Source organism: Haliotis rubra, unplaced genomic scaffold (genome assembly GCF_003918875.1).
Source record: "Haliotis rubra isolate DU_JTF1 unplaced genomic scaffold, ASM391887v1 Scf790, whole genome shotgun sequence".
Lineage (NCBI taxonomy): Eukaryota > Metazoa > Mollusca > Gastropoda > Lepetellida > Haliotidae > Haliotis > Haliotis rubra.
The window spans coordinates 189,096-213,361 of NW_025767513.1; the positions used below are offsets into that span (position 1 = coordinate 189,096).

Genomic DNA, 24,266 nt, shown 5'->3' on the forward strand with positions numbered 1-24,266 from the left:
ACTGTGTTAGAATGTAAGGAAACATAACACACATTGTCTTACAGAAACGGGTAACAGTTTATTGCAGCAACTGTATACATGTGCATGGTAATCTATACGATCAAATAAATGTAAAACAGGATATATTCATAAATCTACAAATACTGGAGAGTCATTTGGCAATTGGAATTTAACAGAATGTCTTGTGAAAAAATCATAACTGTATATACATGTACATCCAGTACAACTGAGTAAATAAGTATAAAGATACCAATAGATTGCCGAATATCTTGGACACTATATGCGAACGGCCAGTAAGTATTTGCTACTGTGAAAGTTAAATATGAAACATGTAAAAATGTGGCAAGTATTATATATCACAGATATAGCATGAATATCATCTGAAAGTCTATCAAAAAGCTACTGTACACTTTTATCACAGTCGTGCGCTATTACCATGTGCACTGCTTTAGTTTGTGGACGGATGAATTGCACTTCTATTGTCTGACCACAATTTACCATTCAAGTTTTGACTCATCATTGAATCATGAAAGTATTTTTAAACCGATGCACAGCTTCATTATTGACAAATGCAACTTTACAATTCTAAGAGTACTGACTAAATTAACTGAACAAAATGACATCATAGTATTGCAACAGTTAAAAATAACCTAGTCTTGGAGGACTAATAAATAAACCAGTTCAAATATACAAGGGCTGTCACGACTGCACGGGTCCTGTCATCCCCTATGTTAACAAAAATGACTACCAGGATACAGTTCTGAATATGTATTATGATGAACGTAGCTATGGTACCATATTTTCATATTCATTGCCTGTGGTGTAGATTGAGATTAGGTCCCCCTCACAGTCACGGCCGTCTAGGCAATGGATTCAATGTCTTCTGTTGACAGAAACAAAGACAGATATAAGAATACTAAATGATTGCACAAAGCTAAAGGACTTGTCAGTAAAATGATACCAGTGAAAACTAATGATTGGAGTGACGCCGCTTTTAGCAGTACTCCAGTAATCATAGAGCGTGTCAGCTTAATGTAGGAGGGAATTTCGAACTGATGCCGATTACAGATGTTCTTGACATGGTCCTGACGAACCTGGAATCAATGAGGTCCCGAACCCGCAATCAGCAGTTTCTGGGGCGCCTAAGGTACACAACTCTGCATAGGGAATTGAGGTGCCTCAGAGAACGTCCTTGTAACATTTGCTCTTGAATAAAATGCCTCAATACACAAATACAGAACGATAAAGAGGAATGTGACTACAACACGAAGACATTTCGACGAGATAAGGATGATAATAAGAAGATGAGGATGAGGGTTGAATTGTGAAGGTCAGTTCCCTTACTTGCAAGTTGTCGGTATCTGCAGACTCTGAGTTTTTGTGAGAGTGTGGTTAGGGTTGCGTTGTCTCCGTTCTGTTCCCGCCAGAGTTGCAGACTGGAGTAGCACCGGTCCTGGCTGGTGGGACGACTCCTTTCAATATCCACCATGTCCGAGTCGCTCACACCCAACCGCCTCGCAAAGTGCTTCCAGTTCACGGTCACGCTCTGATCTCGCGCTATCTTCACAAACGCCTTCCGAAGGTAGGAATCTGATCAAAGAAAACCAAACCTGTTTTCACACTGTATAGCAATTTTACTGGTTATAAGTGTGTGACATAAGTGTGATGTGAACATACAGTTGAAACTGTTTGTGTGTGGGTTGTGCCGCGATTTTCAACGTTTCCAAATTTGATGAAATCAGTAACAAAAATGTAGATTTTTTTCAGTGTACCGTGTGTTTTCGTCCATTTTCAGGTAAACGATTGACTAGCCTTTGTATATTTTGTGACGGGTGTCACTGGTTGGGCAGCATGGTCTCACCTTTCAGTTATCACCTGGCGTTATGATTACGACATAGTACACACATGTTCATGATATAGTACACACATGCCATGATATAGTACACACATGGTCATGTTATAGTACACACATGTTCATGATATAGTACACACATGTTCATTATATAGTACACATAATTTCATGATATAGTGCACACGTGTTCATGATATAGTACACAAAATTTCATGATATAGTACACATGTTCATGATATTGTACACACACATGTTCATATATTACACACATGTTCATGATATTGTACACAGATGTTCATGATATTGTACACACATGTTCATGATATTGTACACAAATGTTCGTGATATAGTAGAATATACTTGTAATAGTTCTAAATTGCTTTTAGCCATATGACTATAGAAAATATCGCTTTTACTATGATTTGGGAAAGGTTCTATTCAATGGGAGCTATCATAATGTCTTTGGGTCTATACCATATACTATACTGCAGCGAAATAGTTGGACATTCATTACTTCCATTGATTGTGGGTTGGACTGTTCAGGTCATACAGGTTGTAATTTCGTTTCTTGGTGGACTATATTTCAATGAAATTGCTTCTGGAAATATATGGAAGCCGATTGCCTACCTCTAGCACTAAAAGATCGTTGACGTTTGAACTCAATCTTCCTTTCTCTGAGTTCCGCTGCTAGGTCTCCTCGGCCCGCAGACATCAGGGCGTGGTACAATATATCCACCTGCACAGCGAAACGATCATGTATCAATTCCCATGCGCAACCATACAGATCCTATAGTTTCGTATGGAAACAATGATATGTGTGTGAAGATAAAAGATGATAGTGACAATAGTGTTATTGGGAACCAAGAGAGAAACGTTTGCACAAGAGGGACTGCATTGCTAGGTCGTGTAGATATGTTTACTGATGCAAATTCAGAGAAAAGAGGTTACGGTATATGTTACAACATTGAAGCAAAATATTGTATGTCTCCAGCTACAGCAACCCTTCTATATACACGTGACATAGTACACAGTGTCGCACAACAGTGTCCCTACTGCTGACACTCAGCACTTACAAGTGTCCTACCAATTGGGTTGTGTCGAAGACCGTATTCAAGCTTTATCATGGCGTGGGAGGAAATCCCGAAGTAACACAGGTCTTGGGCTTTTTCCACTTTGTGTTACAGACGAGCACGGGTATGTACTGATAAATCATGACTGAGATCCAACAATCAAAGCTTTCTAGCGTGCCCAAGGGACGGAACTCTTTCTAATTCAAATGTATAATACACATGATCTTTGGGACTTTTTCATATTTCCCACGATGTGTATGGTAGCCTAGCGGTTAAGGCGTTCGCTCGTCACGCTGAAGGCCCGGGTTCGATTCCCCGCATGCACACAATGTGTAATTTCTTGTGTCCCCCGCCGTGATATTGCTGGAATATTGCTAAAATCGGCGTGAAACCCAACTCACTCACTCCCACGATGTGTCACCAAATCCTGTATTCGAAATTCACATCCTGCATTAATGCGTGAAAATCTACCAGAAGGTGAAATATGACACATACATTTTTCCTTCCTTAGTCATACATTAGAGCATCAAGACGTATGTCGCCATGTTTATCAGCTATAAACCTGTCATGCCATTAGTACCATGTAACATGAATTGGATTGACAGAAGCCCTTGAATCGGCGTCAGGACACGCCTTTCTGTACGAAAATATTGGAGTCTGTATTTACTGTGGAGTCGTAGAAGGTACATCGTCGAGTTGTCGCCCTTGCATGGTCCCCCCAAATGTTTGAACATTATCATGTGTGAGGTCCATTTCGGGTGTCCCCCTGCTATGATACTACTTGAATATTGCTAAAAGCGGCGTGAAACCAAACTCAGTCACTTACTCAGCATCCAAAGTGTTAACGCACGTTTTTGTAAGTTCATTAAAGTGAACGTTGTAAGAGAATTGTGCGCGCACACCACTGGGTGTGCCACCGACAATAAAACATGGATGTGCAATATGACAATTTCATGAAGGTGTATTCCAGTTATATCACGACGCGTCAGCTTCATGTGGGAGGTCAGATGTGACGCAAGTCTCACACGTATTCATGGTATTCAAGTTGGTGAAATCCGCGAGCACGGAAATGGTACTGACATACTTACTAACCTACAATAGGGTCGAGCCAGGATTCAAACCCCACAATCATATCACGCAACTGAACGAAATGCGGCGCCTTATACACCTAAGCCAGTCGTGCTTCCAACAAAATGATGAATCACTGTACATAATGGCAAGGCCCTGTCCTGCACATACCTGTAGGCTATGTTCAAACTATGCGAGTAAGTGAGTTAGTAAGTGAGTGAGTGAGTGAGCATGATTTTACACCGCTGTTAGCAATATTCCAGCAATATCACGGCGGGCGACACCAGAAATGGGCTTCACATATTGTACCCACGTGAGGACTCGAACCCGGGTCTTCGGCGTGACGAGCGAACGCTTTAACCTCTAGGCCACCCCACCGATCGATCCATCGGTCCCCATCGATCATCCATATGACTGGGTGAGAATGAAACAAGCCACCGTTACTGATGGTCGTGTTAAATTAACTTACCCTATCAACTGCTCTCGGTAATCGCTTCGACCATGTCGTCAGCATGTCGTAGACCTTGTTTGTGTTGTCGTTGTTGACGTTCTGTCTCAAGATGGCCTGAATACGCATCCTCCTGACGTTGAGGTACTGGGCTAACTTTTTCCACTCATCCCCAAGTTCTCGTGCGAGGTGAAACAGCAGTTCGTTATCAACAGGACCTGCAAGCCAAAGGGAAGTAACTCATGTAACCTTTAATACTAGCTTTAGGGTGGGCGCAAAACGTGTTCCTTACAATTGCTACAGCTAAAGCCCCTCAACGAGTTCGAATATTCGAAACCATTCCACTAACACGAGTGAGTGATATAGGCACCAAAATACTACAGCTATATGACCTGCCAACGATTCAATGACCTACAAATTAATTAATATGTAACTGGTCCGCGATACAAACACTATTTTTTGGCTGGAGTGTTTAAAATGTCACCAGTATTGCATTAACTACGAGTGCGATTACAAACAATTAGAATGGTTGTTTTTACCTTCTGATGCATTCGATAAAGGTGCTGTTAACAAACGTTTCGGTGGTTCTGGCTCTGGCTGAAAGAGTATCCATATATTAGTTTCAAATAAGCAAAAACATACTGTTTATTTATTGTGTTATTTAAGAATATATTTTTAGTTTCTAAACACTATGCGTGTAAATGAAAAATTATTTTTTACCATGGTTCATCATTTTGATGATCATTACCTTTGGTATTGTCATAAGCAGCTCTGAAATTAGGACTTCTCCTATCACCATGACAACACGTGGTTGAGGTTTTTGAGTATTCCCACGCTTTGACTCTCTGTTGTTGTCTTCTGCTGGAGGGAGTGTTTTGGGCACGAGACCTTCTGTGAACAACTGAGCAAATCCACGGTAACTGTCAAAACCTTTTTGTGCAAATGTATCCACGGTTTCAACAGCGAAATCCACTCTACATGATATATGTGAATTGAAGACAAACTGGTGTTTGAAGTCATCTGTCTCTGGTTTGAGGTTTCCCCTGAACTTGAGATAAATGATTTGGCCTTCTTTCACACTTATTTCCTTGCTGAGAGGTGGTCCTTCCTCGAAGCCTTCGTCTTCAAGCTTTCGTAGAGACCTGTCCACGCGAGACACATTAGAACAGGAAATGAGGATCTCATTGAGGTTCTCACTGTGTTGGCGGAGGAACAGCTGGATTGTCCTCTGCGGAATTGCCTCATTGAGGGTAGCTGCGATCTGTTCTACTTGTGTGTTTGTCGCTTCAAGCTTAGTTCTAATTATTGAGAATCTGCAACAGTAACGGTTGAACTTAATGTATGCACACTGTAACCATGTCATATGGGATGAACAGTTGTTTTAAAAAAATTCATAATTTTAACCAGTATAGAAATCACAGGGTGGTGATGATGATTAATGTGGGTATGTGTGTGTCCATCTATTTTGTTCTGGAGAGGTGGTGTGTGTGTGTGTGTGTGTGTGTGTGTGTGTGTGTGTGTGTGTGTGTGTGTGTGTGTGTGTGTGTGTGTGTGTGTGTGTGTGTGTGTGTGTGTGTGTGTTAGTTATTCTATTTTGTACACATGTAATGGAGGGGGGGGGAGGGGTCGGCATTGATTAAGTACATGACATGCACTTTGTACATATATTTTAGAATTTTAGGGGGGGTCATTCACATTGTACATGTTTCTCCATATAAATCATCATCACCCCAAAGCCAAAAATTATGCACAGATCCCTAATGGCTTACCTTTCGTACAATTTGTTGATATCAAAGGTTACAATATCTTTATTCTTGGCCTGCACTAATGTGACATCGGTAACCTTCACCCATGTGCCGTCAGAGAGATACTGCACAAGATGGAGGCCGTCCACTGGTGTTTCCTCTGCAAAACAATGAGTATACGTTTTCAAAGCAATATCAGAATGCTGAACGTGTAAGTGAATGTGTGTGGAGTGAAAGAACACTTTGAATTGTTTTACGTCTGTAGTTAGGTTAATCCTTCAGTGACATTGCTTGGTGACTCTTGCCCAACAACAAACAGCGGGACCTGATCTGGCTAAGGCACATCACTTACGTTAAATAGTGCGCCTTAACGAAGATACCTGTACCCCGAAGATCATGTCACAAAATTATATCGTTTGCGAAAACAGTTATCACACAATAACATAGCATTGGAACTGTGTCACTCTGTGTTCAAAATCATCACAAAATTCCACGTCAGTCTTACTAACCTTCCTTCTTGGTGAAGATGACTCCTGGCTTGGCAGTGGCCGGACGAATGTCTATTTTGTCCGTTTTCTCTTCCCTGTTTACGCTCGTCCCAGGCCTCTTGAGCCTTGAGGGGTTCGGGGGAACGGGAAGGGTGACTGTGAGAGGTTTTTGAAACTTTTTAAGAAGACTTCCGAGTTTGATGATGGGACTCGATGCAAGGAACGTTGAACACTCCGACCTCTTCTTGCGGAGATCCGAAACTAATGATATGTCCACTGACTGAACCTGAAACAGTTTATTATTTTGTTTGGTACTGCTATATTTTGATCACAAAAGCTGTTGTTCTAGTCAACCGATCAGATTCGGGGATGAGTTACTTCTTCTTGGAAGGGTCTACGCTTATTCAAGAAATCGATCAAAAAGGTACCGTGGCCTTGACTCCCATGTTGTTACTCGTGTATTTGATAAAGTCACGTACACAAGAAAGTACACACCTTGGGTTTTTTCTTGTTTTTATGGGGTGGAAAGTGAAAGTTTTTTTTATTGTGACTTAATCTCATAAACATTGCTTACATGTTGCCAAACCACCACCGCAGATAACCTTATTAGTGTAATGCCTGGGGTATAATCAAAATTATGATTTTATTTTTGGGAAAATAATCCCAAAAAATCAGGTGTGTATTTTCTTTTGTACGCCAGTTTAGAATTGGCTAATATGGAGTTATAGAACAAGGACCAGTTACCAACTTTTCATTGATGTGGCATTCTCTCGCGTGACTATATATCTAACATAATCAACGCATCCCTGATTATAATGTTGTAAAAAAGTACAATTTCTGTTGCCTTTATCAGGAAATTCTTTCGCGGTTAAAAAACCCTGTTAGCTCTTTTTATACCCTTCACCAAAACATTCTGGAAACAAATACTTGTGATCAAACAAATCATATTCACGGTTATACCTCGAGATAGACTAACATCTAGTCTCTGAAATGAACATATTTTACAAAATAAAACGGTTGATAAATAATAACCATGAATTATAACGAAAAGGAAGCGTGAGACTTTCTTCATTTTCAGAAAATGTGGAAATCAGACTTGCCACATATTCTAGACTTGTATGGGTTTTCTTGGATATATTTTTTCAGGGTCTGTATGACACACTAACCTCGAGGTTGAAACTGGCATTCTGCTTGAAACACATCTGCTTTGCCGTGAAGGTGACGCGGGAGTCAACCGAGGATGTCACCTTTCCCCCTTTCTTCGTGAACGTCATCGTGTCCTTCTTGATCTTGTAGATGACGGCGAATGTACCAAACCGCTTTAACCTAGCCTCAACAAAACGCAGCTCCTGAAAATATATTTGTACCACGACTATATCACATTGGATAATATTTGTTGGAAGAGTCGTTGCCTTAAATACTTCCTGAAATGATTAGGATCTTTTGTCTGGATTATACTGAGTGTATGACCGGAGAGCGTAAATTGCGTGTTGAATGAGGCTCTGATATATGAACATGATGCCAATGAACATGATGCAGTCAGGGCCTTATTTGCTAGGGGCGGTGGGGTAGCCTAGTGGTTAAAGCGTTCACTTGTTACGCCGAAGACCCGGGGTCGATTCCCCACATAGGTACAATGTGTGAAGCCCATTTCTGGTGTCCTCTTCCGTGATATTGTTGTAATATTGCTAAGAGCGGCGTAAGACTAAACTCATTCACTCACTTTATTTGCCAGAACTTTGGGCAAGTTACAATACCGTGAAGAGTTTATTCCTTGCTAAATCGACGACAAACATGCTGCGACGTTATGTCCTTTTATAAGACCGTATATCTGAGTGAAATCAGGAATCTGAATTTCACAGGTCATAGTCCACTAACTGACTGGAAACACATTGCAGCGAAATGTGGTTTCCAACCAAAGCTACTGCGGAACGCATAATAAGTATATTATGTTTTACTGGCCTAGTGTCTTAGTTCAAATATGAACACAGAGTTATTTCACATGTATTAATATTGAAGCGTAAAGGTACATCAGTGCGTAAGAGATAAACACAATGACCTTAATTCCACTTGCCCTTACTTTACTGGCGGTGACAACAGTTTCAGATATATCACATTACGACTAAGCATAAGCAGTCTTCATTCAGGGGATGAATTAATTCCTATAGCTGAACCCTGAAATAGTCGCTAAACAGTGCAGAGACATATAAATTATCCCCACTATTGACTTCAAGAAACTTAATTCGTCAAACACGCATACTTGTACGTTAGCTATCGAATATTGAGTTAGGCCTATCGTGCACGGTGTCCAGCCGTAAGTGATTTCATTGATCGGGTATTGACTATGTAGTCCTACCCGGCGACTCTGTAATGAGGGTTGTGTGAATTGCACAACGGCCTAGAAACTATGGTATAATCGCGTGTAAATTACAGAATACGAGTAGAATGTCAACACCAACCCAGATGATCAATGCCTACCTTGCGTGTGGTGATAATTTCAAATTCAGACCTGCTGGCAATAGATTAGGTGTAACATAATTAAGGATACAATGTGTTACGCAATGAAAAGAAATTGTTTTCAGGTTTGACGTGCTATTTCGCATATTCCTACAGTAGTAATGACTAATATAATATGTAATGGTGGAGTGTTATTGTGTAGAAACATGCATACATTCACAAAAGACACACTGTATCCGTTCGTGTACAACGTAAGTCACTGTTTATACAGCGATCTGTCTGGATTATAGAATTAATGTACGAGTCCGAATCTTGTTTTACAATGCAAATGTGAAGCTACATCTGAAATACCCGCCATCCTCCATCATGAAAAAAACGACCCCTTTGTCAAAAATATCAATGGGTTTCCTTCAACAGTCAACGACAGGCTTTACTCAGTCAATTTTGCCTCCTATGGGACATATGTTTGTGTTCTTTATAGCAATTTTGTAGGTGCAGTTCCCACGTGAGTGGGTTACATATCTTTCACTATTATGAACATTTATGATCATCGAGTCTGGGTCGAAAAGCAAAGACAGTTGGGCAAGGATCGACGCCCTGTGACCAGCAGATCTCTGAGAATATTCACCCGTTCACATGCTATTCATTATCAACGATCATTGTGACCATTCGAATCACACTTAGTCATATCTTATATCAAATCAACAAGACTCCCCCTCAAAAGATCTAACTAAATGCTCTTTCTCATCATATCTTTGTGATATGTCCTTCCTAACAATAGTGCTTCTGCCTACTCCAACATCTAAAAAAATATTGTTTAAAATTTTGAGGTTTCCTCAAGTATACGATGTTTTGTTCAACCTGAAAGGATTTTAATTATTTCAGCATAATCTGCTTACTTTAATTTCAAATTAAGGTCTTGAGGTACGCATACGTATTAAGTTACGCATACCTATCCCGAGATACGGTGGGACTAATGCTCATCTGCACGATATATTGCACCACGTTGTCCTACCTTTATGTCCTCGAAGTGCACGTCGTTCGTTGGCAAGTCTGTCCAGCGTCCATTGGGCTGCAGCATCTTGATGACCGGCTCCCTGCCCAGCCCAGACCTCGGGGCGCAGTGAGGGATGGCAAGAGAAAATGGCTCTTCAAACTGCACAAAAGGTTCAGTTATAAAAAGGTGGAATTAGTTAAATAGCTTGGAACACCTTATATTTCACATTCCAATCCCCTCGTTCAATAGCAAACCATTCTGATGCGGTAAGACATTCATTCACACGTACATATATGATTATATTGTTGTCCTTCACACATCATTATATTACAGGCGGATCCAAGGGGATGGAACCGGAAAGTTTATTAAATGACCATTGCAACTCTCGTAAAAAAGAAGTTTACCCACCCGTCCACCCTTTCTCAAGAGTGTTCATTCACTCATTATAATTGGTATGACTGTCTGTTTTTAGCAGCGTCGTGCTTTAATTCCTGAAAGCTCCTTGAAACTTTCTACTAATACAATGTATACGTTGTAAGACTCGTACCGTGAAGGATTTCTCTTTGTCGTTTGGCTGCACATGCACAATGTTGCTTATGAGTTCCTCGTTTTCATACAAAGACAAAACCCCGGAAAGTTGGTCCAGTCGCTTCACCTCCACGTCGTCACGTGACATGCTGCCCTGTATTGCCCGGATGATACAGCCAACACCAGGATCAAAGTCACCACCGTCAATACTGTATCTGTTGATGAAACGAGGACTCGTATCACTCATGTAATGATGATGTTATGGAAACTTAATGGTAAGGACCACTGGAACCGAAAACAGATGCACTCGAATAAGATCAGGAGATTGATCATGCAAAATATATTCACCTTTTCTCTTACTGGACCACATGGACACGTGGACAGACCGTCAGCCCACAAAAACTAATTAAGATCGGTGTTACGACCAAAAGACGTTCAGACGTGGTATTTGTTGTACCCTGCCGAGCGTTCAGTATTAAAGGGATAAAACAAGAAATGTCGGCTTGAATTCATGACACTGTATCTAGGTATTGTAGCCATGTTAAAAGGCATCTTAGTGGGCTGGTACAGTAAACCCTCATTAGGGATACAATCAGACACACGTGGAATCAGGTTGCTGTAGGGATACACATATCTTGAACTTCACGTTACACCTCATTTTTACCTCACTTCACTCTTCTGTTACTGAATCAAAATGCCCATACCAGTGATTGTCATGACACTCCAATGGACACATCCCCTTTGTAATCATTATTTCAGTACTTTAAAACAAGGGAACATATTTGTGGTCAGTGGTGTAAAGTAAGGGAACATATTTGCGGTCAAGACTGTAACGCATTCATATATTCTTGTGGTATCAATGTATCGTTATCAAAGGTACTCACATGTATCGCGGCCAGTTCTTCGGATTCTTCCTCTCTGCCTCTCTGGCCTCTCTCTCATCCATCTCTCTCTGCCTCTCATCGTCAACAGATGTTCCTTTCCTCTTCGCTTCTTCTGCCAACCTCTTCTCCTCTTCCTTACGCTTCTTCCTGTCTTCCTCTGCTTTTATCTTTGCCTTCGCTTCAGCTTTTTTCCGCGCCTCTTCTTCCACCCTTTTCTTCTCTTCCGCTGCTCGTTTTGCTTCTTCGGCTGTTCTGATAGCATCATCTGCATGTGCTCGAGCCTTTTTGGCTGTGGCTTCCGCTTCTGCTGCGTCAGCCTCGGCCTGGGCAATGATCTCGTGAGTTTCCGCGACACCACTCGTTGCATTAGCGAGGGCTGCGCGTGCTTCTGCAGCCTTTGCAAGTACAGCTTTTTCCTGCGCCGTCCTTTCCTCTCTCAGACGGAATTCTGTCGATAAGATTGGAAGACACCGTTTAGGACCCAAACCATTGCCACAACAAGACAGAGAAACACAAGACTCATCTGCATTTATCTGGATTTTAGGTTTAGGCCATGACAGTCACCTAAATGGTCACACTAACCTTTACATTGCTCTTATCATAGGGGTATACGGCATATATGTTCTAGACTGTTAGTGGTGTTGACTTTCATTATAATTGCAAGCCCTCAGTGGCTGTGGAGTGAGTGAGTGAGTGTGGTTTTACGCCGCTTTTAGCAATATTCCAGCAATATCACGGCGGGGAACACCAGAAATGGGCTTCACACATTGTACCCATGTGGGGAATCGAACCCGGGTCTTTGGCGTGACGAGCCAACGCTTTAACCGCAAGGCTACCCCACCGCCCCTTCAGTGGCTGTGGAGGCTAGGTTTGTGAATTTATGTGCTGGTGCCTTACTCTGAAAGTGTGTGTTCTATACGAACGGACTTCACTAAACAAGTACCAAAACACTTTACAATGAAAGTTTAACTCGACATATGGTATTTAATCTCATGAAACTTTCTGAAAATAGGAATGGTTGTTTATGTGAGAAGTTAGATCGATGTTTAGTCTACAGTAATTGTGTTTATATGCCATTTTACAACTAACTGAATTATCAAGAGGATAAATTGTTCTATCAACCAATACCTGTTAAAATGTAAAGGGTTTCCGGCCATTACATGACGTGTGTTAATGTATACTATGCCCCTGGTTACAATATACAAGGATAACACTCTATTCACCGCATGCCCACTTAACATAACATAAAGTGTTCAGAAATGATTGATGTGTGAGAATCATTCAACACATTGCATATGTATGTTATTCTGCGATCTATAGAGGCCAATGTATCAGAGAGCTGTAATTCATCGGTTATCAATACCCTATATTAACCACGCATTCTAAGTATCAATCACATGTCATTGATCTTTGGCGGGTATGTATAATCAAAGAAATAAAGCACTTCTCACTTTCTCTCAATAACACATTAAGAAGCAATAAAATTAATCAAAGTCTTGGAGGGCAATAATACTGGAGTGTTTATATCCCGAGGAACTGTATATACCTATACGTGTGTTTACCGGGTGTTAGTGGGGAGTTTGATATTTATTTGGTTAGGAACTTTATCCTGTCTTATTTGAATTATTAATTTCATTAATATAAATGATTATGTTGTTAATGACATTGTCATCAGTCAACGGGTTTACTTTATCTCGAGTTTAGCGCAAGAATACAGCGATTTTGATGTGTGTTGATAAGTTACAATGTAGAAACCAACAGGCTATTCCAATAATAGTGGTGGTGTGTGGTCCTGTGCATAGAGCCAGGGCCACAACTTGGTGGCGGAGAGTCTTTGGATGGGTGACTCCTGAGAGTTTCTAGGGCTTCAGTCCTGCCCCACAACGAAGCACACATGGCACTTGTCGTCTCACCTCAGGCAAGTGTGTTTATTCATGAGTTGCCTCTGTTCACCCAGCAGTGAATGGGTACCCGAGGGGATACATCATGTGAATATAACCTTCTAGCGCCTAGCGGGCAGCTTGGGTTATCAGGGTAAAAATGCGTTAGCGCTTTGAGTGAGTGAGTGAGTGAGTTTAGTTGTATGCCGCCCTCAGCAATATTCCAGCTATATGGCGGCGGTCTGTAAATAATCGAGTCTGGACAAGACAATCCAGTGATCAACAGCATGAGCATCGATCTGCGCAATTGGGAACCGATGACATGTGTCAACCAAGTCAGCGAGCCTGACCACCCGATCCCGGTTAGCTCTTTGAGCCGGTACAAGTGCGTGGAAACAGGCGCTTTATAAATGTCCATTAACAGTACTATATATACATGCTTGATCAAGCAATATCTAAAATATATTTAGTTAATTTACAAAAAGTAAACCCATAAATACATATGCGCAATATTGTTATCGTATCAAAACAACATTGTTTTACGCCGCAGTGCTACGTATTAGAAAATCGGTGGCATATAAGACAATCTTATCCTTATCTATATGAGTACTGAAAACGTAAATCTGTGGATTATATATAATTATTTTGATTTTTGAAACTAAGAACTCAAAATTCCAGATTTACTGGTGCTGCCGGCTATGTACAATGGTTTGAAGGAGCACAATCTTATAGTCGTTGTCTCTGAAAGCGGTGAAAGATCAGTTTGGGAAATTATGGAAAACCACACAGCCACGCTTTCAATACATGCATATTATCAGCTACTTTTGCAATCGGATGTATGATGCAAATTTATGCATGTCATCAACTATGAATTCTAGGAATCGAATTGCACTATTGTTGTAACAGAGGGTACCCGTGAAGATCCGGGTTAGAATTGATCTTCAGTAACTCATGCCTGTCGTAAGAGGCGACTAACGGGATCGGGTGGTCAGGCTCGCTGGCTTGGTTGACGCATGTCATCGTGTCTCAGTTGCGTAGATCGATGCTCATGCTGTTGATCACTGGATTGTCTGGACCAGACTCGAGTATTTACAAACCGCCGCCATATAGCTGGAATATTGCTGAGTGCGGCGTAAAACTAAAGTCACTCACTCACTCATTCTCGCCTGTAACAGAAGGTATTTACAGCTCAAAGTCATTCTTTGGTCAGCAACTACAAAATATAATTAGAACATGCTTTTACAGTCCGTATAAACATGCCAAATCAATACAAATAATGTTAAAGGTTCATGATCGGGGAAAGATATATTGCACGCATTACACCTTTACTCGAGATACCTCATATGGAAAGACCTGGAGTGCATGTTTTATGTACACGTAGAAGCAAACATCGCTATAATCAAAACACGTTTTATCTATCCGGGGTTATGAATGACCCTCCATAACGTTAAAGTGCTTGCACGAGATCCGCGTGCCCGGTTGACATTTACCTTCGCGTTAATAACATGATTTATCTCAATGAACCACACCTGAGAATAGCTTAAAAGCTTGCATTAGTAACATTACCTTTAGTTACACGAATATAAGCAATACACCCAAACCGAGCGTGACCTGAAGGCAGGCATTGAACAGTTGAGAACACCTCTATATAGCCTCTGACTATACAGAATGGCATTTGTCGGTTTACAAACCTGACAAGACTGTAAGTGTTAACATCTGTTTGTTCACTTTCAACTGGCACACAATTCAATTGACCGAGCTCCGCGGGGGTCTGTTTCTATACATACAATTCTGAAAACGAATGAAAATAATCCCCAATAACGTTTTTTTTTCTGTCGTGTTAATTTGACATTTATGTTAGATCATTCAGCATTGTGATTTGATGTGATTGATAGGGCGTAGAATACGGTAACATTTCTGTGGAGGTTTGTCTTGGAAGATTGCTACTTCGCAGGAATATCACAGAGGTTCGTCTGAAAATATTTGATATTGATTAACTCCATATTATGAAAAATGATCAATTCATTCATGACGTTCCGTGACCACGTCTGTAGAAAATGTTAATTTGACTGAGGAACAGTTGGGTAAACTGATGAAACAATTTCATAGCTGAGCACGAGTAAAAGCTGACTACGTAAAACACAAACACTGAACGAAGGTTTTATACGTTTTCGGCGTTGAAATGTACTATTAAATTCCAAGTGTCTGAACTGACCTCAGTTATATCACAGCGTATCAGTGTACTGACAGAGGGCCACAAATGATGCAGGTTTTTTATGAAACCATGAAACACGACAATGGTGCTGACAAACAAGGATCTTGGATTCGAACCAACGATCATAACATTCAGAATGATGCGACTCTGTGCCTCAATGGGGTGGTTAAGACCACTAAATCTCGAACGGTGAACAAAATTATACTATTTCAATACTTCAGGCGCAGATGTAGATACACAGACGCTTATGGTTTACCGGTAGCACTCAGAATCTACCTGTGTACAAAGAACAGTGGGTTATGGTATACTGCAGGATGTTATACTGTTATTTCCACTCTCAACTCTGGCCTAATGGATATCGGAAGTAATCAAAGATTGTGGAATCATTTCATTATAAATAACAATATAGCCTCCGGGAATTCTTCTTCAGGAACATGAGAAGTCCATTTACATATAGGAATAAATGATCCTTTTGATGAAGAGAAATGGGGAAATAATAAAATATCATTAAGTACGGAAGTAGTACATAAAGCAGCGTGGTAACCTAGCTGTTAAAGCATTCGCTCATCACAGCGAATACCATGGGCAAAATTTGCTATATGAGTACATTGGTAAAGGACTTTCTTTTTTTATTTCCCCGCTGTATTACGTATTGATAGAGAAGCCAGTCACCGTACTCACTTAAAAGCTTTAAATAAACATCAAGTTTCTGAATAATTTACATATAAGCTTTTGGAATATTGCTGTAGGAAAATATGAAACCTCTATATGCAGCAGATAAGTATCATTTACAACTTCAAAAAAGGAAAAGGAGTATAAAGTAAATTGCAATGAGTTGCATTAAGGTTTTCAACGTAACATGCATTTGTTTTGTGAATATGGACGTTCAACTATAGGAGTATGGGTTGCTTTTCAACTACTTTTAAAACAAAGCGTTATATTTCAAGCTCTAAACGATACCAGTTTTCACCAATGTCAGTTGTATTTTCCAATACTCGATGATAAACGTTGTCAGCAGTTGTATGTGGACCCTCTAGAATATCAAATGGTTGGTCCTTTATACACACATGAAAGGCGCAATCACCTAGAGTCACATTCAGTGATTCACAGAAGTCGATGAATGAATCCAAATGTGCATATACTAGTATATCAGTACTGCAATCCCATAATCGGCGAAAAATCAGCGATGAGAATATCAAACTTAATGTTAATACAAATATATCTTGTAACATGATAAAATATAATTCATGTAGCATTTGCTGTGACTTGGTGTCATGTTCCTGCTTCTGACAGGGACAACCTGACTCCACAATGTTAAAGTTCATTGCACCTCCAACCCTCTTCATCACCCTTCACACCAACGCACAACATGCTTATGATGATTGGTATGGAGGGGTTCAAACTGGTCAAAATGTAACAGAACGTGGAACATATGCTACAAGATTGTCACGACACCAGACTCAAGTGTCTTTTGTCTGTGTTTACAGAGGGCAGATAACGAATCACAAAGAATTAATTATATCTGGATACTATAGACGCCCTTGAGCAAACCCGTTCTTATTGAATCCTTTTATCGCGTTGTTTGAACAGGTTTGATAATTTATTGATTTTACATGACATTCTTGAACTGCCAAGCTTTGTAATCACCGTACAGATCGCTCAGTGCTTTATGCTAACTTGAAATGAATTTCAAAGTCTTGATAAAAAACATTCTGAAGAACATACTGAGGAATGCTGTTGTTATTCTCTCCAATCAATGTTCATGGAGCGATGCTACTCTTTGTCCGTGATGATTTAATGTCCACATACAGATGACTGTAATCGATGAATGTCACCCCTGATGGTTTAATGCGTATTGCAATAGTTGTGAACCAGTCAACCGTTGTTTCATTCAAAATAGTTTTAATCATGTTACAAATAGGGATTACGATAAAATCTTAAGGTTGTTTTAATGTCAAATTATACTATGGTATGTTTTAGGCGTAACTCCTGCGAATATTAAGTACGATATGCTATATCTGAACTTTAAACGAAGCTGGGTAAAACAATAAGAATATTTTTTATCTATATTAAACTAGAAATGTCAATATTGAATTTCCTCTCACATTTGGTTGAATGTAATGCATATACTCCTTCATTTGGTGGTTTTGTTCAAGGTAGATTGATTTTGTATTTTGCAGGTGATAGAACAGGTATTCTTGACTAGACGCCTCATAGTATATTCTTAGTATATTTGATACGTACTTTGATAAATGATGTTTGGAAAATGTTTTAAATTTGTTTTGGTTCTTTATGACAACTCAACGCACACAACATTAAATCGATATATTTGTGTGAATATTTACGCTAAATTCATAATAGCTTAATGGTATGCGAGATTTTGTCATGGGAGGAATACTTGCAATAATTGTGTGGCTGGACTCAGTGAATCACGAGATTGGATCTGGCACAACTGGAGAATACTTGCACACCAATTTAAACTAAGACGGAGATCAATTTATGACCGTTCAGGATCGACACATCTGTCAGTGCTACGAGTGCCACCCATAAAGTGAGTGAGTGACAGAGGTTTGCGGGCCGCTTTTAACACTATTCCAGCAATATCACAACGGGGGATACCAGAAATGGGCTTCACACATTGTACCCATGTGGTGAATCGAACCTCAGTCTGCGGCGTGACAAGCGAACGCTTTAACCACTAGACTACCCGACCACCTCGCCACACATAAAAATCCCATTTACAATCATCTCTTGTCAAGGAAAACAATTCATGCGAAACTGAAGCTTTTATTAATTGTGTGGGATTTGTTTTGTTGTTTTATCGGATAATTCTTTTCAACAGTTAGGCACTCTAACGAAATAAAGCCAGGGACTTGAGTCAAGTAGCATAGCCTCTCTGCCAGGCATAAATAAATAGGAAAACGCTGCTGTTGACAGCCACGAAGAGGGGTGAGTACCGTGTTAGATCCACGGGTCTGTGACGATAACTTGGTAGAGGACAGACATCTACACACGACGTTGCTAGGCTAGAGTCAAAAGCCTATTCAGACAACACGTCTATAGGTGTTATTTATCCCTCGTTACTCCCGCTGTCAGTTTGACTTAGCTTTGGAGAGTTATAACAGTTTGGCGTTAACTGTTTTTGTGTTCTGAGAGAGTGCGCTCAAGTGAAAAACCATATATTGACAAATATGGCCGGTAGTGTTGAAAGGCATGGGCGTTCGGTATAGTTGTGATGTGTCAGTTCGATCAGCACGCTTCTGTCCTTGAAGGAAAGTTTAGGCAAAACGCCTGACTGATAACGGAATATAGATATTTGTTTAGCAATGAATTAGCTTGGATATCGTAAATATGTTTTGTTCAAAAGATCAACATCATCACGTCGACGTGTAGAGTCTCTGTTTGACTATTTTGATATAGTTTAAAAAAATGTGTATATTATTTCTGTTGAAAGAACTGTCTAGACTGATCAATTGGAAACCCGTTTTAAAGGTATAAGTTTCATTTCTACTGACCTTGTACACAGTTATATTTGACAACATTTTCGTGACATGTACATTTGTTGATTTTGTTCCATAACTTTGAGGGGCGGTGGGGTAGCCTAGTGGTTAAAAGCATTCATTCGTCACACCGAATACCCGGGTTCGATTCCCCACATGGGCACAATGTGTGAAGTCCATTTCTGGTGTCCCATACCGTGATATTGGTGGAATATTGCTAAATGCGGCGTAAAACTAAACTTACTCACTCCATAAATTGTATCACTCCGCGTCAAGTGTTACACGTCGCTTATAGTAACCGGTTTTCTTTGTGCTAACTGGTAACCGGTTTTCTTTGTATTAACTGGTAACTCGTTAATAATAACATATTGAAACAGTGTAAGTTATATTTGAACACGTACGTGTATAACACTAAAGAATACATGAAGAAAAATATCTCTCACTTTCATTTAAAGCCATACAAAACCAGTAATATAAAATTCAATTTGAAACCCCAGGGTGATGAAACGTAATGTTGAGATTGATAAACTCACAATGAAATATAAAATATTTCTTGATATCAGACCCAAGGGATTTTAGTGGTACCTTGTCCCCTAAGTCAGCTTCAACCCACTAAATGTTGATTGTACCCTGATGGCGTTGATTGTCTTAATGTCACCAACCGCTGGTGTGTCTGGCCCGAAGACACGGAACACCCATGTTGACTAGATTCAGCCACAGGACGGGGCGGTTGGGTAGTCTAATGGTTAAAGCGTTCGCTCGTCACACCGAAGACCCGGGTTCGATTCACCACATGGGTACAATGTGTGAAGCCCATTTCTGGTGTCCCCCGCCGTGATATTGCTGGAATATTGCCAACAGCGGCGTAAAACTAAACTCACTCACTGAGTCACAGGACAAGTTTCTGCATGTGGGACAGGTTACTGCCTAACATATGCCCGAACATAAGTACACTTGAGTTGATTAGCTGAAACACACGCAGACAGACTATCCGGTGATAATCCGCCATATAAACCTCCTTATAGTACAGGGACAAAGCTGTTGATTTAAACAGCTTCCTCTGATCTACTTATGTGCCTCTGGTGAAATCCCACACTGCTGTTGGAGTATTTAGACACTGGTTCGAGGGGTCTTTAACTCACAATGGAAGAGCAGAAAGCTATTCTGAGTTACATATGTAGGAAGGTAATCTGATTTGGGAAACAGCTTGTTTGCAACACGTCAGTGACGCCACTTGCCGTGAGTCTTTGTGTGTGGTTTAGTTCAGAGCTGAATTGGTTGAGTGAGTGAGTGAGTGAGTGAGTGAGTTGGGCTTTACCTCGCTTTAAACAACCTTTCAGTTTATTGATAACGTAATGTTTTAGGGAAGTCCAAAGTGACACAGGTGGTAGACGCTTGCTACTTTGCTAAAACTGACAAAGATACAGTCTGACTAAAAACACGGGAAATTTGGCATTCGGATCGATTACAACAGGATCCCGGCATGTAAAAGGGACGCAACTCTATGAATGATCTATGTTGCAGTGAACTACTGTGCCACAATGGATAATATGCCGTTAAATTCAATAACACAAGAAACATGGAATCACTTTAGGCTGATGTCGTTGTTCGGTTGTAGAGACATGAATAGCTATAGGCTATGTAGATTCATTTTGTGAAAGCGTGTGGACACGGCGGGTTAAGGTAACGATACCGGCTATGTTATTCAGACGGTTATTGTGCAACTGCATATGCCTGTGTTGAACGTGCACGTATGGCGAGGCAGTTTGGTATGTCAAGTAGGGATTCGTGAAAGGGCACAATGGGTTCTTTTATAAGTTTCAGATCGTATAAGCCTTTTGATATACACTCGTTGAATAAATTCAATATTGCATAATACATGTTAGCTGGATCTACAGTTATAATTCAGCATATTTTTTGTAACTAACAATCCTTTAAGAACCCTTATAATAAGATTGTAACTATGAACAAAATTCATAGGTAATAAGTAAAGAAAACTTGTTGCCGATAGTAAATGCTCCGAAAATTATCGAGGTTGAAATACTCCAAGTGACCATGAACGAACCGGGTATATCATATTGGTACATCCCGGAGTTAACCCGATAACTGTCTGTATAGATAAACAATCCGAGACATGTTTCCTATTAGTGTGGTATAAATATAATACTGTTCTCAGAGGCGTTCACCCAAGCTCACTCCTGTTCCATTCACACCAACTAGAATTGTTAATCATACAATTGAGTATATGAGTCACGGTCCTTCTTCATGACACGAGGCAGAAGAATAGGTATATAGCCTAGTGGTGAAAGCGTTCGCTCGTCACACGTAAGACTCCGGTTTGCTTCCCCAGATGGGTATACGTGAAGCCTATTTCTGGTGTCCCCCGTCGTGACTACACTGGAATATTGCTAAAAGCGGCGTAAATCTATACTCACTCCCCATGTCAATCTACCCCAGTCTAAACGTCTGTCCCGCTCATTATGCCTGTCTAGGACAGTGGGTGGTAGTACATTAAGGTATTACTCTAGTGTGTGTACTTTTCTGAAACTCGATAGACCCGGTGTTTTCTTTTGTCCCCAAGTCCCATTAAGCAATGAATGTGATTCTCTGGCCTCCTGCTGATCAGAAATATGGGCATATATTGACCCAGCATATTTCGAATCGGGTTTACAGGTGGATTCGTGATCTGAACCAATTATATTTGCTTGCGTCTGTGGTGTTTGTTTGGTGCAAGGTCGCATTGCCAAGGTAGCAGCTGAAATATTGCTTCCGAATGTCTTGTTAGAAGACGTGTTATGGGTGCTGGAGAACCCGACAAGGTGTGATAGCCTTAAATCATCAGCTTGGTGCCAGGAACCAAGACTACACAGGCCTAGTGGGAAATCATAATTGTTCTCTATGGCATTGAGTTATGGCGGTGCTGACTTAGGGAACAGAGCCAAAGGCCACGAATGTCAACGATAGGGTTTAGTGTGTTCTACCTATAAATGATGATATGCACGCCATTCAGTATATCACTTGAAACCTCAGTATTACTTCGACTTATCTGGGTTTCGATACACGAGGGACATCGAGTACGCAACGATGCCTGAAGTGCACAATGGCAAAGTATAAAATAAATAACACTGCAACCTCCATTTCCAGCAAAACATGGTTACAACAGAACTGCCTAAAATATCCGTAGTTTGTTACTTGTGATTCTTACTGGAGTTCTCCCACTATCCATATGGACTAAGTATTAACTTTGATAATATATATTGAAGAACGTTCAATATCAGTTTCGTACATATAAGGATTAAAATATTTTATGTCACTTGCTATGAAGGATCATGAATGTTTTACCAAAAAGAGATCTTCTGAAATAAGTTTAACAATAATTAACTACACGTGATGTCCAGCTACACCGCAGTTTTTAGCAACGGAATTGATCGTGCTCTTGGATGCTGCAGTCTCTAACAAAGATTATCGTTCTTACATGAGAACATCACAATTTCAAAAATAATGGTGTAAGTAGGAAGGACAATATTCCAGTCTAACCTTGACCGCGTCATCTTACCTCTCTCAGCTTCATCACCCGCTGAATCAACCCACGAGGACAGGTCCTCCTCTCTGAACTTCCGGTTAATGAGCCTGCTCAACTCATTGGTAGTTTGACGTAATTCCTTCAACTGTTTGTTAATTGATGACGTCACGTGTTCACATTCTGAATAAATGTTGCCGATGGAGACAAAGTTGTCATGAAAATCCTCCTTTTCGAGCACGAAATCTTTGAGAGGCTTTGCTGACAACTCTGAGTGGTATTTCCCAGAATGGTCTTGGCACGGCACAGTAATCCTTGGATGTTGTCCTGCATGTCATGAATAGCTGATGCTGCATTCTGAAGGTCCTGGGAGTCTTTGTTTATTTCTCGACGCTGCCGTACAGGTGACTGTTGCTGGGGAGATGAAACTTCAGAGTTGGTAGAGGACTGATGCTCCTCATGCTGTGATGCCGCACTATCCGTCTGTGGATGATGATCATGCTGTGATATTGGGCTATCAGTCTGTCTGTCGTCGTGATTTAACACAATACCACTGTCTCCATTGACAACTCCTTCGTGTTTTCCATCCATAGTATCTTCTTCTACCTCGGATTCAGATGCTGTTTCCTCCTCTGAATCTTCCTCCGAATCCTCCTCCGATTCGTCTTCCTCGTCCTCTTCCTCCTCCTCAACACCTACAGTACCGGGCTGGTCGGACGTACTGATGTTCACAATCTCTCCTTCATTCCGTAGAGTGTAAACAGTTTGGGAGCCCGAGCCAGGGAGATCCCCTGCCTTCTGTTGGTTACCCTGTTTCGAGGTGGCATCGGCTTGTCCTTCTTCCTTGTCTGCCTCTTTCCCCTGATCACCCTTCTCAAAACTAACCTGCCGTCTACCTGTTGATTTACTGGGACTGGATGTAGCTTCCGGACTGGTAGACTTTCGTCCTAAATCACTCTTAGACACGTTCTCGTTTGAGCCTTTGTTTTCATAATCGGGTTTGTTAGAGATTTGCGTATCTGGGAGATTTCCTGCGTCGCCGTTTACAAGACCCTTTCTGTTTCCTGCAGGCGTCGCTCTATTACTAACATGTGTTTTACTAGTGGTGTCATCCACTCCTCCGTCGTGTTGACGAGAACAATCCGCTGTCGGCATGATGCCTCGTCGACTGCCCCCGTGGTCAGATTCTCAAGTTGTCGTGTTGACTTATCCGCGAATGCCGTTGTTACAATACTACACCCGTGTTGCCAACAGACAACACCGATAATAAACGGCGTAAATCTTTGGATAATACAGCATTGAAACCAGTTCGCTTCAATGCCTTTCTCGTAGCAGTGACAGTTTACCGCAGGAGGGTGGAACGCCGGGGCTGTTAGCAGGTGCTCGTCAGGTTGTGGGTAGGATATTTATGCGATCTATGCACGGCACAGCGCGAAGCAGACCGCGTTATGAAAAGAGGCTATTGTGGGCCGCATCAAAGTTTTTCAAATGCTGAAAGATAATACAGGGAACATTGTGGGGACGTATTGATTGAGTGATCGCGATCGCTAGCAACCTCATTGTAACTGGAGAAGACGTAAACATTGCACATGGGGCAGCTAGGCTGGTGGTTGT

At 40.9% G+C, this 24,266-nt stretch overlaps 1 protein-coding gene across 1 annotated transcript; it reads right to left on the reverse strand.

The window, feature by feature from the left end:
• Positions 1–43: 43 nt before the first annotated feature.
• LOC124261193 lies at positions 44–23,807 on the reverse strand. The gene is made up of 14 exons (XM_046695512.1): positions 23,204–23,807; positions 22,689–22,979; positions 11,538–11,985; positions 10,673–10,868; positions 10,144–10,284; positions 7,838–8,020; positions 6,693–6,957; positions 6,208–6,343; positions 5,187–5,751; positions 4,978–5,035; positions 4,460–4,656; positions 2,480–2,588; positions 1,345–1,590; positions 44–883 (listed from the first exon to the last, which is right to left on the reverse strand). Exons 1-14 carry the CDS (start codon positions 23,805–23,807, stop codon positions 861–863), a joined length of 3,462 nt encoding a protein of 1,153 aa, XP_046551468.1. The 3' UTR covers positions 44–860.
• Positions 23,808–24,266: the final 459 nt, after the last annotated feature.

Bases quoted from the DNA above. Each gene is read 5' to 3' on its own strand.
- LOC124261193 (XM_046695512.1), bottom strand. From the start codon at position 23,807: ATGCCGACAGCGGATTGTTCTCGTCAACACGACGGAGGAGTGGATGAC. The intron at 10,285-10,672 runs GTACGAGTCTTA...CCTTTTGTGCAG, and splicing joins ACAAAGAGAAATCCTTCACG to TTTGAAGAGCCATTTTCTCT. The intron at 5,752-6,207 runs GTAAGCCATTAG...TTACTGTTGCAG, and splicing joins ATCAACAAATTGTACGAAAG to ATTCTCAATAATTAGAACTA.